This window comes from Heptranchias perlo, chromosome 2, assembly GCF_035084215.1.
Source record: "Heptranchias perlo isolate sHepPer1 chromosome 2, sHepPer1.hap1, whole genome shotgun sequence".
NCBI classification, from domain to species: Eukaryota; Metazoa; Chordata; class Chondrichthyes; order Hexanchiformes; family Hexanchidae; genus Heptranchias; species Heptranchias perlo.
Genome location: NC_090326.1, coordinates 129582781 through 129598996, shown reverse-complemented (window position 1 = coordinate 129598996; position 16216 = coordinate 129582781). Strand labels below are relative to the sequence as shown.

Below are 16216 nucleotides of genomic sequence, written 5' to 3'. Positions count from 1 at the left end.
CAGAAAGTTGGATGACAGCTCTGTTGTGGAATCATTTTCATATTGGCTACACAGCTTGCCATTTCTGCTTTTTCTGAAGGCTGGAATATATGAAAATAGAAACATTACATTTAAATTACTCTGATCAAGTGTTTACTCATAAATAACTGCTCTAATAAAAGTTTCCTAAAAATTTACACTAGTGAAGAGTAAAACTGGTCTTTCTGTAAATTGAAGAGAAGTGTTCAATAGCATCAACTCGCCTGCACAGCCTATGCGTGACAGGCATGCAAAGCCATGTTAATGTTCAGAATATGAATTATCTCCGGGTGGCTCCATCACAAAGTAGAAAACCAACTGTGTATATATCAGCAGACCTGATGGACTCCATGCGGCTTCAAGCCTGAAAACTTCACTACTTTGACATGTGACGTGCTCTTTATGACTGTGGCAGTACTGTCAGTGAGGAATGGCAACAATGGCAACAAGCCCCCTCCTTAGCTCTGCGCTCTGCCACCCCTGGTGTTGTCCGGCTACACACTCCCCTGCCTGCCTAGTTACGGACAGCAGTCCTTGAGCACACGGGGGGATGTGGGTGGATGGGCCACAGCTGCCTGCCTGGACACAGCTTCCACAATACATGGACCTGAATGATGAGGGCACACAAACAGTATGATATGTATTATTCTCATCAATAAAATGTCCCCATGAATTATTGTCTTTGTATGTAATGTACTAGCGGCTTTTTACCAAGATTCGGTTTTGGAGGGGTCTACTTTTTTTCCCCTCTGCACATTTCTCTTTTTTTGTGTTTGTTTCCTATTCATATTCCAAATGATTCATAAAAGCCAGAAAGTTGGATGACAGCTCTGTTGTGGAATCATTTTCATATTGGCTACACAGCTTGCCATTTCTGCTTTTTGTTTTCTGTTCTGACAAAAGAGTTCTGTGATTTTGCAGATCAATTTTGAATTAGACGAGGACGATGAGAAAGAACAACTTGTAGAAGAAAATGAAGAACTGAAGGAACAAATTAACTTTCTGCAGCAGAATACTGAAAAGATGTCAGGAACCATTATTTTAAAAGAAGCTCAAATAAAAGAATTAGGTAATTTTGGTTTTCAGCAAAATAAATGCAATCTCTTTGCTTCAGAGATCTTTCACTTGAATTAAAGTTTTTTGAGGATGTGGGATTTCATGGGTTGTCACATAGGAACCTGAGAGACTGTTTTCTGTTTAGGCTTGATATAGGTAATTGCAAGGTGCGTATTTTTACGAGTGTGTTTGAGGAAGTAAATGTTCAACAGGTGTTTTTTTTGCCAAACAAATGATGCAGGTGCTAGAGTTTACACATAGTAACTGTTTTCTTTTATCTATGTGCTTTCATAACCTAGATTGCAGTTTCTTCTATCAATTGTTAAAGCATAGTCATTACACAAGCTGATATTAAAAATATTTTTAGTAACTATTATCATAGCGTAATTAAGAAAAATGTACGTATGTTTTTTGCCAATTATAACTTTTCGCATACATTCTTTTCCTGTTTGGAATGCTCCTCTGCTTTTCATCCTATTAGTTTACCACTTTTGCCCCCAGCAGTGTAGAATTATGGACTAGCCCAAAGAAATTCAATTCATTTCAGTGAGTTGGATGAGGAGGCATGACCCCATCCAAAAGTGGTACCAATGAGAAATTCAACACAGTCTCTTTCTGGTAGCTGTTACACCAAAAACTTGAGAATTGATGAAACTCTTCATTCATGCAGAAGGCAATTTGGACAACTCATTTTATGGGGACTTGAACTGCATAGGTGTGATGTGAGCACCTCTTTATTTGCAACGAAGTGTTGCATGCTTTCAATGGACACGTTAGTATAGTGCTTCACTCCGTTCAATTGAAAATGAACCACAAAAATGTTCTTTGTACTTTAATTGATTAGATACAGCGCAAGAAAATATTAAGTTGTATTTGACAGATACCATATTACTTATTGCTGTTTGTGAGCTAATTTAATGGTGTGTCTTGCTTTTGAAGAGAAGTGCTTTGAGCAGATAAAGAACCACCTGCTAAACCACTTTGTATTGGCTGTGACTAACAGAGAACGACGTTCATGGGCTGGGCCCACAGCCACACTTGGCCCTTGAACTACTACCTAATATCCATTAGACCAGCCGGCTAAACAGCAGGGGCAAAGCAATGAAGGTCAAGGGTAGTGTTCAGGGTTAGAGTCCTGCTAGGTCCTCCATCCAATGTGGATTCCAGTAGGCTGTGGAGTCTGACCTTCAGTACTGAGAAGGAACAGAGGCATCTAAAGATCTGATTTTCACGGTATGCCCTCCTACTTTGTTTTCAGGCAAGGAACTTAAAACACTAAAAGAGAAAAATGCAAATACTGAGAGCAAAATGCGAAAGGTACTGTTTCTTTTAACAAATATAAAATAACTTGCTTTTCCAATTCACTTTAAGGAATTAAGTTATCTATTTGGAAACAATGATGATAAGCCATGAACTTCCCAGTGTAGATACTATAAATGGACATGAAAGGTATGCTTTGTCATTTTAAACAATTAAATGTAACTGTGGGTCTTTGGGTTTTAATGTTATTTAAAGTAAAATATGACACAGTAATAAGTCTATACAGGGACCACATTTACTAATACAATGCCATTAAAATATAGCTGTCCTGCTGAATTAATATGTAAGGAGTAAATAAGAATAATAGTTGTTTCACTCTTCTGTGCTGGATGATAAAATATTTGCTTACATTGTTATCTGGTTGTAGATGTTTGCAACTGAAGAAATTTTGATAAAACAATTGGAGGTTGAGAAATTCAAAGGGCAAAAAATGGTGAGTAAACTGTTGAGCTACATCAGTTTCCTTGATTATTGCAATAATGGCAATGTAGTTTACCACAGTGCTGTCAATTTCATATTATTTGCAATATTTGCATTCATAATTGCATTTATATCCATATACTTGCACCTTGAGCCAGTGCAAAAGTGGTATTGAATTCAAGTGTGGAAAAGTTCTTGATATAAACCAGGTCTTATGTAAATTCCTGTATGACGGTGATCTGAAAACTTACTCCTACAAACAAAGATTGAAAACATTTTAGACTGGTGTTGCACTTTATCCATGCTTTAAACTATACCTCCACTCAAGACTCCTGAATATTTTTTGGTGACATATCTATCCATGACAGCACAACACGACAGGCTTTGTTGACATGATTTCTAGAGTATGGGGGACAATAGTTTTTGGACTAGAAGATCGACAGAAATTATATTCCGTTCAATGCAACTCAGTCATTATGCTAACACTACAAAAATTAAATTTGAAATAGTTCTCGTGTAAATTTCACTCTAAAGCAAACTTTTTGTATTACTTGGTTTCTTGCATGGAATGGAAAGATCAAAGATCTGAAAAAGGGAATGGGGTGAAAATATAAAATGAAACGGTTTCTGCCCCCCCCCCACCTAGCCTCCCACTATCCCCCCCCACCCCACCCCAGTACTCAATGGAATTGACATTGACACCTCAGTTGATATTACAAGATTACAAAATAATTGTGGACGAGGAAGGCCACTCAGCTCACTTGATTCATCCACCCAGAGAGATCCTATGGCGCCCGCCCCCCACCCCGCCTCAAATTGTAGCATCCATTTGTTTCTTAAATGATTCCAGGGTTTTTGCCTCCACTACTCTATATGGAAATTTATTCCACATGTTGATCATTCTATGTGTGAAGAACAATTTCCTGATATCTGTCCTAAAAGTAGCATTCTCTAGCTTGAACCTGTATCCTCTAGTTCAACTCCCGCAGTTTAATTTAAAATATTTTTCTGTGTTAACTTTTTTTGATACTCTTTACAATCTTGTATAACTCAAAGATAATCTCTCAGATACATCCTTTCCATGCTAAAAAGCCCAAGTTTCTTTTCCCTTTCTCATAATGCTTACCCCTGAAATTGGGGAATAACTTTGAGGCTCTTCTCTGCAATGTTTCCAGTGCTTGGATGTCTCTCTTGTTTCTTCGCAACCAGAACTGGATGCAGTATTCAAGGTATGGTATGACTGGAACACAATAAAGTTTGATCACTACCTTCTTTGACTTGTATTCTACTGTTTTAGCTGTATAGTTCAACAATCTACTAGCTTTGTTGATTGCTGCTCTGCATCGGTTGGACGTGTTTAGCGTTAAGTCTGCTAAGACTTCCAGGTTTCATTCAGCTTCATCCTTAGCTATTTTAACATCATTCATGGAGTGTGTCATCTGTCTTTTTTTCTTCCTATGTGCAGCACTTTACATTTGTCTGCGTTAAATTTCATCTGCCAATGTCCTGCCCATATCATGTTCAACTTATTCTGTAATTTCTGAGCTGCCTTTACCAATTGCACTGCTCCTCCTAGTTTGGTATAATTTGCTAATTTGACCAATTCTCATTCAGTTTCCGAATCCAGGTTATTTATGGAAATTAGAAACAGTAATCGTCCCAGCGCTGAGCCATGTGCCAACCCACTCAGTACTCCACCTCCCCCCAGCCCCCCCACCCCACACCCTAGTTAAATGCTATAGTTGCAGTAGATTGAATATCTTAATATAATTCGAGGAAATGAAAACCTGCCTTTATATTAAATGGAACTTCAATAAACAATGGACTATTATGAGAATTCAACATTTGTTACCGTGTTTGCATGCTTACTTTTTATTTGCACTAGGTTGTGCCATGTCTTGATTAATCTATATATATTATCAATTTCAAGAACAAGTACTGCTGCTATGTTTTTTGTAGAAGTTCATCGAGATAGTTCAAATGATTTATTTGAACTGCTTTTATTAGCTAATGATAAATAAGGGCTGAATTATTTTATGATGTAGCTTATCTACCTAAAATAAGAACATACTAGTTACACTTCTATTTTCTAACTATCTTCAATATAAGGTTCACCATAGATAAGTGTGAAATTCTTTATTCTTCTTCAATCAGGATTCTGTAGGATACCATTTGGTAGACGTGTTTTCATGAGATACACTTTGAAGTCCAATCTACAGTTTAGTTTTATTACCATTGTGAGATTATCAGTTCTGTGCCAAAAGATAGCTAAGCCATCAAACAAAAATCCGCCAGAATTTTACATATCCCAGGTCCCACATTTGAACTACATCGTATGTAGGAGAACCTAATGTCGCCCCATCATTTGTGATGCCTTTACTGATGTGTCTCTTATGCATTATGTCCTATTTTGCATCTGTTAGTTTTTTAATAATGCAGGAATACTAGGTTAAATTATGGTGGGGGTCCACTAGGCTGAGAGTTCTTGGAAAAACTATTGGAGGTCCATAATCATTCTACCTTGCAATAACAGGGTCTGTATAGTAGGTACACCGTGGGCTTGAACATTTATGGATCCACAATCCTGGCACAAATGCCAGAATGCACCAGCCAGAGACCTCCACCACTGCACCCCTCCCAGAGTATGTGGACTCAGGGAGAAGTTCCTTCATTTGAATGATTCTGGCAGGCACCACACACCAATATCGAGGCAGCTCAGGCACCTGCCATGTCAGGGGAGTTGGCCAACTGCTTTCCCCAGTTTTAGTACCACCCACTTTGAGGTATTTTTCATGGGGTTCATCTGCCAGAGGGCCAATGAGGGCCTGGAAATTGCAACCATTTTTGGGGGGTTCACTTCCCCCAAGTCATGTACCCTCTGACACAGGAGCCCATGTTTGAGGTAAATCGAGGTTCCACCCCAAAGAACCATGCCTTCCTCCAGGAAACTTGAGGCATATCTGAGTCCTGTCCTAATTCCTGGGTTTTCTGCTGCATTCCCATCCAGCTAGCACTAAAAGACTTGTGGAAATTTGGGGTGAATGTAATAAAATGCATTTCAGAAAAAGTGTTTTTTAGTATTCGAAGCTGTGTATAGCAACTATGCAGGAAGTAAATGAAACAGTTTTTATATATCGGACCACACTGAAGATCTGTCTTTGTATCCATATTACATCATTGTTCTGACCACTTAACATATTTTCACCTCTGTGCATTGAAGAGGAATTTATATACAGTCAAGTTATAAGATTGAATTTATAAACATTGACAATTTAATTTATGAGCAAGAAAAGCATATTAGAAATAAAACCTGTATGTTCAGTGTGTATTTCCTGTCTGTTACACTTTGTATCATGCTTAAAAAAAATTAAAATGTAAAGAAACAAAGGCAGTCATTTAGAGTGTAGAGAAACAGTCCAGGAATGGAAAATGTCGAAGTCAAAATGTCTGCAGCCTTCTTAATTGACCTTACCAATCACAATTTATATATAAAAAAGAAAAAAAACATCCAGGATGCTGAATTGCAGCCTGTATAGCAGGTACACTCTACATGTACTTAGCCAGTGTTTCCTTAACAGCAATTAGTTTTGTGACCTTAAAGGGACACACATTCAGCATAGCAGTAGATATTACAGCTGTAACACAATCTTAAAATGCTTCCTATGGACCATGTGTCAGTGCCTTAATTAAAAGGTTTTCTCACTCTCCTGAGCCACATTAACCATTTCACGTTGTCAGCATGACTGAGCATGTCTGAGACCCATTCTTCAGTGCATCTTCATCATGCATTCTGAATGTTAGTTGCCTCAAAATCAACATGTCACATTTGCACACACCCCCCAAGATCATGCCACATGTGACATAGAAACAGAGAAAATAGGAGCAGGAGTAGGCCATTCGGCCCTTCGAGCCTGCTCCGCCATTCAATATAGAGTCATAGAGTCATAGAGTTATACAGCACGGATAGAGGCCCTTCGGCCCATCGTGTCCGCGCCGGCCATCAGCCCTGTCTACTCTAATCCCATATTCCAGCATTTGGTCCGTAGCCTTGTATGCTATGGCATTTCAAGTGCTCATCCAAATGCTTCTTGAATGTTGTGAGGGTTCCTGCCTCCACAACCCTTTCAGGCAGTGAGTTCCAGACTCCAACCACCCTCTGGGTTAAAAAGTTCTTACTCAAATCCCCTCTAAACCTCCCGCCTTTAGGTAAATATGATCATGGCTGATCCTGTATCTCAATACCATATTCCCACTCTCTCCCCATACCCCTTGATGCCTTTTGTATCTAGAAATCTATCTAGCTCCTTCTTAAATATATTCAGTGACTTGGCCTCCACAGCCTTCTGTGGTAGAGAATTCCACAGGTTCACCATCCTCTGAGTGAAGAAATTTCTCTTCATCTTAGTCCTAAATGTCCTACCCCGTATCCTGAGACTGTGACTCCTCGTTCTGGACCCCCCAGCCAGGGGAAACATCATCCCTGCATCCAGTTTGTCTAGCCCTGTCAGAATTTTATATGTTTCAATGAGATCCCCTCTGATTCTTCTAAACTCGAATTAATACAGACCGAGTCGACAGTCCTGCCATCCCAGGAATCAGTCTGGTGAACCTTCGCTGCACTCCCTCTATGGCAAGTATATCCTTTCTTAGGTCAGGAGCCCAAAACTGCACACAATACTCCAGGTGTGGTCTCACCAAGGATCTCAATAACTGCAGTAAGACATCCTTACTCCTATACACAAATCCTCTTGCAATGAAGGCCAACATACCATTTGTCTTCCTAACTGCTTGCTGCACATGCATACTTGCTTTCAGTGACTGGTGTACAAGGACACCCAGGTCCCTTTGTACATCAACATTCCCCAATCTATCACCATTTAGATAATACTTTGCCTTTCTGTTTTTGCTTCCGAAGTGGATAACTTCACATTTATCCACATTATGCTGCATTTGCCATGTATTTGCCCACTCACTCAACTTGTCTAAATCACCTTGAAGCCTCTTTGCATCCTCCTCACAACTCACGATCTCACCTAGTTTTCTGTCGTCTGCAAACTTGGAAATATTACATTTGGTTCCCTCATCCAAATCATTGATATATATTGTGACTAGCTGGGGCCCAAGCACTGATCCCTGCGGTATCCCACTAGTCACCGCCTGCCACCCCGAAAAAGACCCATTTATTCCTACTCTCTGTTTCCTGTCTGTTAACCAATTTTTAATCCATTCCAGTATATTACCACCAATCCCATGTGCTTTAATTTTGCACACTAACCTCTTATGTGGGACTTTCTCAAAGGCCTTCTGAAAATCCAAATAAACCACATCCACTGGTTCTCCCTTATCTATTCTCACCAGTTACATCCTCAAAAAACACCACAAGGTTTGTCAAACATGATTTCCCTTTCATAAATCCATGTTCACTTTGTCTAATCACGTTGATATTTTCTAAGTGTCCTGTTATCACATCCTTTATAATGGACTCTAGCATTTTCCCTACTACTGATGTTAGGCTAACTGTTCTGTAGTTCCCTGTTTTCTCTCCCTCCTTTTTTAAATAGTGGGGTTACATTTGCCACCCTCCAATCTGCAGGAACTGTTCCATAATCTATAGAACTTCGGAAGATGACAACTAATGCATCCACTATTTCCATGGCTACCTCTTTTAGTACTCTGGGATGCAGATTATCAGGCCCTGGGGATTTAGCAGCTTTCAGTCTTATTAATTTCTCCAGCATTTTTTTTACTAATACTAATTTCCTTTAATTCCTTCTTCTCACTAGTCCCTTGGTTTCCTAGCATTTCTGGGAAGTTATTTGTGTCCTCTTCCGTGAAGACAGAACCAAAGTATTTGTTTAATTTATCTGCCATTTCCTTGTTCCCCATTATAAATTCTCCCATTTCTGACTGTAAGGGACATACATTTGTCTTCACTAATCTTTTTCTTTTTACGTACTTGTAGAAGCTTTTACAATCCACTTTTATGTTCCTTGCAAGTTTACTCTCATACTCTATTTTCCCCCTCTTAATCAATCTCTTGGTCCTTTTTTGCCGAATTCTAAACTGTTCCCAATCCTCAGGCTTGCTATTTTTTCTGGCAACTTTATATGACTCCTCTTTGGATCTAATAGTATCCTTAATTTCTTTTGTTAGCCAAGGTCGGGCTGCTTTTCGTTTCTTGTTTTTGTGCCAGAAAGGAATGTATTTGATCCTTAAATGTTAGCCATTGCCTATCCACCATCATGCCTTTTAATGAAGCTTCCCAATCTATCATAGCAGACTCACTCCTCATATCTTCGTAGTTTCCTTTGTTTAGATTTAGGACCCTAGTTTCGGATTGGATTACTTCACTTTCCATCTTAACGAAGAATTCTATCATGTTATGGTCACTCTTCCCTAAAGGACCCCGCACAACAAGATTATTAATTAACCCCTTCTCATTGCACAATAGCCAATCTTGCATAGCTTGACATTAGATGCAAGTCATTCCTGTGCTTTTGAGCTATCTTATCAAAAGATCGGGGAGTGTCTGGCATCTTTGCTTAGCTCCCCTTGCATAGTCCTGATGTCTTGGGTAGTGGCCAGGTTATCAAGTGCATTTTTTTTCATTGGCCGGTATAGGCAAGGACATAACCATCTCCAAGAGAAAGCTTTCAATTAACTATTCTAAACTAATCTTCCTGACATTGATACCAGATTGATAACCTTTGGTGAATCATGCCCAGTTGATTTATGTTACTCATGGGTGCATTCACACATCTTTCCCTAACCCCTTTGGTCTGGTTCCTGAAATTCACCCATAATCACCGAGGGCAATGACCTTAGACTCCATTTGATGGTGTAATTTTCCAGTTTCTACCTTATAGCCTCAATCATTTCCTCTCATCCAATTTTACACATTCCATTCTATTACCATTTGACCTCATTCACGAGCCCTGGAGGAACTTTACTGTCTAATACAATGTCATCATTACCCCTTAAAACATGGATTAAAAGTTCCCAACTTGGTCCAAATTATCAACACATTTTTGTTTATTTTGCTTAAACTCTTTTTGGACCTCTTTATTTTTTTCCAAAATATCCTGCTGTATTGTGCCAGAGTCCATTTTATCTTTTCAAAATTATCCCAGTTCCAGACAGCAATCAAGTCTCCAAAATGAGGGATGTTAATTACCTTTAACATGAGTCTCCCCACCTTGACACTAAGAATAGGTTCAAACTCGACTGGTATTGTTGGACTGACATGATTTGTCAATGTTTCATTTCACTTCCATTTTAAATAAAACTTTCTTCCTTGATACACAGCATTGGGAAGACGCCACCTGGACTGGAGTCTTTTTTAATACAAATTTGATTATCCCATTAAACCATTCAGGTAAATTTTCCCTTCTCGAGTGTTTGAACAGCAACTCATATGGATGCACCTTATCAACTTAATTTCAGAAACAAATGATGCCCAGCTTTGGTGGTTTTACAGTGGAGACAGAAGTGCTTGCCATTACTTTTGGAGGTGACTCCCATATCTTCACCACCCCCCACCCCACCCCCGAACACTCTGTCCCGGAAGATAACAAATGATCCCGAATGGGTTAAAGCCATGCCTTAGAAAGGCAAAGTCTTAGTCCGATTTGTCACCATGCTGTAACATTGATGATTTTTAACATTACTGGATCTATTCCTTGCACCAACACCTTTCTAGCAAAGGCTGCTCCGTAACTCTGTGGAGCTACTTTTATGTCAAAGAACTACTCTCAGTAATCCTGCGCTGTCACCTCTGATGCGGTCCAGAAAACCATGGTCACCTGTTTTTTAAAAAAAACAGAAAATCCATTGTGGCTGTTCTTGAGAGCCCAGTGGGTTAATTGCAGAACATGCATTTGTCAATTTCTTATTTCCTTCTGTCATTGTGAGGAAATATCAACTCAAATTAAGAAAATTAAAATGTAATAATGCCTGATCTATGTTTACATTCAGCAATACCAAAGTTGTTGCTTAGTGAATATTTAAACAGAGTTTATCTGATACTAGAAAAAATAATATCAGCCTCCTGTGGAAGGGGTTAACTTGTTTGCTGTGAAAAGGTGGACCCAGACAGCGTCAGCCTGCGTCACGCAACTTTCAAGTAAACATAAAGAAACTTTGCAGAATGAAAAAGAACCAAACTGCTTTTACTTTTTTTTTGAAAGCCTTTATGCCTTTAACAGTGATCCTGTGGATTTATTACACTTAAAAAATGACACAAAGATCCTAATACAATTAAATTCTGGCAAATAGATTTCAACTCCCCTGACTTCTAATTTTCCAAATATGAGTTGTGAAGGCACAAACATTTTAACAATTTGTTTTTGCATCCTTAGGAATTGAAAATCTGTTTTTTTTTAAAAAAAAGCAGAAATCATTAATAACATCACTATTAACTTTAAGCACATTCCTGTCAAGGGAAGACAGCATTTTAGTTTGTTCATCTCATTTTTAAAAAGTGTAGGTTTTTCCTGGCCTTACCTACAATTCAGATTAAACCCCAATTTTTGTTAAAATAATTTATCATTCATTTATGAGATCTCCAAAACCCCTCATTTTATTAACTCTGAGGGAGTTAGTGCAGTCCAACCACTAGATGTTTCCAGATTGTTGCCATGGCGATGGTGCGAGATCTGAGGATACCTTTTTTAATCCAGTCACTTTTTTTTGTCCAGTCAATCACAAGATTAAAGGGTGCTGTCAGCTTGCTGATAGCTATCACATTCCATTACAACCAAGATGTCTTGTACTGAATTAGTCTTCTTAGATCTCATTCTACGATCACATCACCTCCAGATACCTCAGCACGTGAGTGCAAAAGACAAGGCTGAACCGTTTGCAACCATCTTCAGCCAAAAGTGCTGAGTGGATGATCCATCTCGGCCTTCTCCCGATATCGCCACCATCACAGAAGCCAGTCTTCAGCCAATTCGATTCACTCCACATGATATCAAGAAACGGCTGAATGCACTGGATACAGCAAAGGCTATGGGCCTCGACAACATCCCAGCTGTAGTGCTGAAGTCTTGTGCTCCAGAACTAGCTGCGTCTCTAGCCAAGCTGTTCCAGTAGAGCTACAACACTGGCATCTACCCGACAATGTGAAAAGTTGCCCAGGTATGTCCTGTCCACAAAAAGCAGGACAAATCCAATCCAGCCAATTACCGCCCCATCAGTCTACTCTCAATCATCAGCCAAGTGATGGAAGGTGTCATCGACAGTGCTATCAAGCAGCACTTACTCACCAATAACCTGCTCACGGATGCTCAGTTTGGGTTCCGCCAGGACCACTCGGCTCCAGACCTCATTACAGCCTTGGTCCAAACATGGACAAAAGAGCTGAATTCCAGAGGTGAGGTGAGAGTGACTGCCCTTGACATCAAGGCAGCATTTGACAGAGTGTGGCACCAAGGAGCCCTAGTAAAATTGAAGTCAATGGGAATCAGGGGGAAAACTCTCCAGTGGCTGGAGTCATACCTAGCAGAAAGGAAGAGGGTAATGGTTGTTGGAGGGCAATCATCTCAGCCCCAGGACATTGCTGCAGGAGTTCCTCAGGGCAGTATCCTAGACCCAACCATCTTCAGCTGCTTCATCAATGACCTTCCTTCCATCATAAGGTCAGAAATGGGGTTGTTTGCTGATGATTGCACAGTGTTCAGCTCCATTCGCAACCCCTCAAATAATGAAGTCGTCCAAGCCCGCGTGCAGCAAGACCTGGACAACATCCAGGCTTGGGCTGATAAGTGGCAAGTAACATTTGCGCCAGACAAGTGCCAGGCAATGACCATCTCCAACAAGAGAGTGTTTAACCACCTCCCCGTGACATTCAGTGGCATTACCATCGCCGAATCCCCCACCATCAACATCCTGGGGGTCACCATTGAACAGAAACTCAACTGGACCAGCCATATAAATACTGTGGCTCAAGAGCAGGTCAGAGGCTGGGTATTCTGTGGTGAGTGACTCACCTCCTGACTCCCCAAAGCCTTTCCACCATCTACAAGGCACAAGTCAGGAGTGTGATGGAATACTCTCCACTTGCCTGGATGAGTGCAGCTCCAACAACACTCAAGAAGCTCGACACCATCCAGGACAAAGCAGCCCGCTTGATTGGCACCCCATCCACCATCCTAAACATTCACTCCCTTCACCACCGGCGCACAGTGGCTGCAGTGTGTACCATCCACAGAATGCACTGCAGCAACTCGCCAAGGCTTCTTCGACAGCACCTCCCAAACCCGCGACCTCTACCACGTAGAAGGACAAGAGCAGCAGGCACATGGGAACAACAACACCTGCAAATTCCCCTCCAAGTCACACACCATCCCGACTTGGAAATATATCGCCGCTCCTTCATCATCGCTGGGTCAAAATCCTGCAACTCCCTTCCTAACAGCACTGTGGGAGAACCTTCACCACACAGACTGCAGTGGTTCAAGAAGGCTGCTCACCACCTTCTCGAGCAATTAGGGATGGGCATTAAATGCTGGCCTCGCCAGCGACGCCCACATCCCATGAACGAATAAAAAAAAATTACACTCAACAGTCAATTTTCTTTATGTTACAACGTCATGTCCGGAACTAGAGATTATTCACATAATTTACAATAATCAGAATTTCACGTGGCCACAATAAAAGTCTGGTTTTCACAATTTGGATAGTTAACCTCAATAACTGTAATTTAATTCAGCAATATTTTAAACTTACAACAATACAGAATAGCAAATATCCAGTAAATTATCTCATCTTTTTGTTCTTTCTTCAGACGCCTTTCCAAATGACTGTAAAAAAAATACTGAATATAACTGAAGAAAATGTTAGCCACCACAACTAAAAATCTTTGTAACTTTCTTACACAAATGGGGTTAACACTGCGGGCTGAAAAGGGGCAGCGGAGCTTCCCACCAAAACCATTCATTATGCACACAAGCTTTTTAAAGAAACAGTCCACTGAAAGCAAAAGAAACCTGCAGTCTTTTGCTTGTACCATTTTTTCCTCACAACAACTTTACTTTTTGCTGTTTGCTGTGAGGTTTTAACCTCTCTCTTTCCATTCTAACTTTGGATAAAGGGAGGGGTGTACTGACGCAGAATACAGGTGGATAGCGGCATCGGGACACCAGTTGACGGTCCCATATTACTGCATCTCTCCCTGCTGGTTCCAACCCAAAAACCATCCCGCATTTCAAGCTCTGTTTACACACCTCATTGAATTTATTACAGTGTTCAGCACTGTAACAAGGCTTGGCAGGTTATAAAAAACCCACTGACCATCAGGTCCTTTTTTATCTTAGACCCCTTATCAGAGGGAGCTCTAAGTCATTTAAATGTGTCTTTGTGTCCGACCGTGTCCAACGCAAATTGTGATCCTTGTAATTCAAGTATAAGTTTCTGTCAACTCTCATCTAGTTTAGAGTTTGACAATGCCATGGCAGAATAATTTACTGTAACGTGGCAGTGTTAAAAGTTGGTTGTAGGCTCAGGGCACTTCCCTACCTTCAGAGAAATACAGGTTGCGATCCTAAAATCTCTGTCCTATGAAATATAGGACGCCGAGGTTCTGAACAGTCTGGTTCAACCTGAGAAAGTGGCCAGGGAGGGCGATGGAATCAGTGTCTAAAGAACGGAGTTTGTGGCAGGGCTTCAGGCTTCCGAATGTTTAATTGGAGGAAATTTCGGTTCATTCCAGATTGGATGTCGGACAAGCAGTTTGACAATGCAGAGGCAGTGGAGGGGTCGAGAGAGGTGGTGATGTCGTAGAGCTGGGTGTTGTCAGCGTACATGTGAAACCTGACATTGTGTTTTCGGATGATGTCGCCGAAGGGCAGCGTGTAGATGAGAAAGAGAATAAATGAAATGGACTCCCGGATAATAGTATAGGTGAAAACCCTGGAAGCATTTAAGAACAACTGGATGCTACGGTGGAAGGGATGGATGAACTAAGATGTGCCAAGTGCCCTTCCTCATCTGTAATTATCTTGTGATCACTTTCCAGAACAATGCATCAGTCATCAGGTGGACAGGAGAGTCATGCTTAATGCTAGAGAAATCTCCTCAAACTGACCCAGCAGTCATAAAAATCAGGCTTACTTTGACTTCCACACAATAGGCAGAGTTGTATGAATCACAGTCAGCTGCTATCATTTCACAAATCTCTGACTCCTTGGAGAGCCTGAATCTCCTTGTATCCTATTCCTCTGTTTGACCTTGATGGGCCATTCTGGACTTTATGAAGTCTTTCCTTCGGATATGGTCTTCACCCGAAAGTCTCTTATTATGTGTCTGAATCTCCCATTTGTCCCATTCTTCCAAAAAGACAAAGACTAGCACAATACGAGCAAATCCTGTAATGCTATTGTCTCATCTTATATATTCCATTTAGTCATGCTGTGAATGTGACTCCAGTCTCCATGTGTGTATGTCACATAACTATTTGGGAAATGCAGTTATAGTGATTGATTCTGCTACTCTTTAATGGTAATGCTTTCTGCTATTGGCTGACTGACAGAAAGCTGTTATTGCCATTTTAAACTTGTGTCACCTGACTGAGACTTTATGGCAAGAATTGAATTTTCTGTATGGTGATAAATTGACGTCAGAATTACTGACAGGTGGAAAAATCACACTCAATATTGAGTGTTGCGCATTATCCTTTCATCGGTGGGACTAATGTTGAAATCTAGCCTGATGGAATAAAAGTCTCTTTGTCTGCTGACTGTAAGGGATATCTGTGAAATGAGTTTGGACGTATCAACCTAGTTCCTAGTGAGCAATGTCCCACAGTACAAACTGACCCAATTTGACACCAAATTGGTAGCCTTGCCTTAAGGATGGCTGGAGTGAGGAACAAAACTGTTGCACTAGTCAGTAGGGAATGCTGTTCTAAGGTTGAAGTTAAGGTATATTTTTTGGGGGTGGGTGGGAGGGAAGAGTCATAAGAGTTTTACTTAATACCTTGCCTATACGTAGGAATATAGGAACAGGAGTAGGCCATTTAGCCTCTCGAGCCTGTTCTGCCATTCAATTAGATCATGGCTGATCTGTGACCTAACTCCATATACCCGCCTTAGCCCCAGACCCCTTAATACCTTTGGTTAACAAAAATCTATCAATCTACGATATAAAATTACCAATTAAGAACATAGGAATATGGGAACAGGAGTAGGCCATTCAGCCCCTCGAGCCTGCTCCGCCATTTGATAAGATCATGGCTGATCTGTGATCTAACTCCATATACCTGCCTTTGGCCCATTTCCCTTAATACCTTTTGGTTGCCAAAAAGCTATCTATCTCAGATTTAAATTTAGCAATTGAGCTTGCATCAGTTGCCGTTTGTGGAAGAGAGTTCCAAACTTCTACCACCCTTTGTGTGTAGAAATGT

The 16216-nt window shown here is 40.6% G+C and overlaps 1 protein-coding gene across 2 annotated transcripts in view; it reads left to right on the top strand.

Annotated features, from left to right (window-relative positions):
* Nucleotides 1–15494, top strand: part of LOC137334337 (uncharacterized protein C10orf67, mitochondrial-like) — a 67906-nt gene extending 52412 nt beyond the window's left edge. For both annotated transcript variants that reach the window (XM_067999050.1, XM_067999040.1), the window contains 4 exons: nt 940–1087; nt 2333–2391; nt 2762–2827; nt 14525–15494. In XM_067999050.1, coding sequence (XP_067855151.1) covers nt 940–1087; nt 2333–2391; nt 2762–2827; nt 14525–14587 — 336 coding nt within the window. In that variant the 3' untranslated portion in view covers nt 14588–15494. The remainder of the gene's footprint in view (nt 1–939; nt 1088–2332; nt 2392–2761; nt 2828–14524) is intronic.
* Nucleotides 15495–16216: the final 722 nt, after the last annotated feature.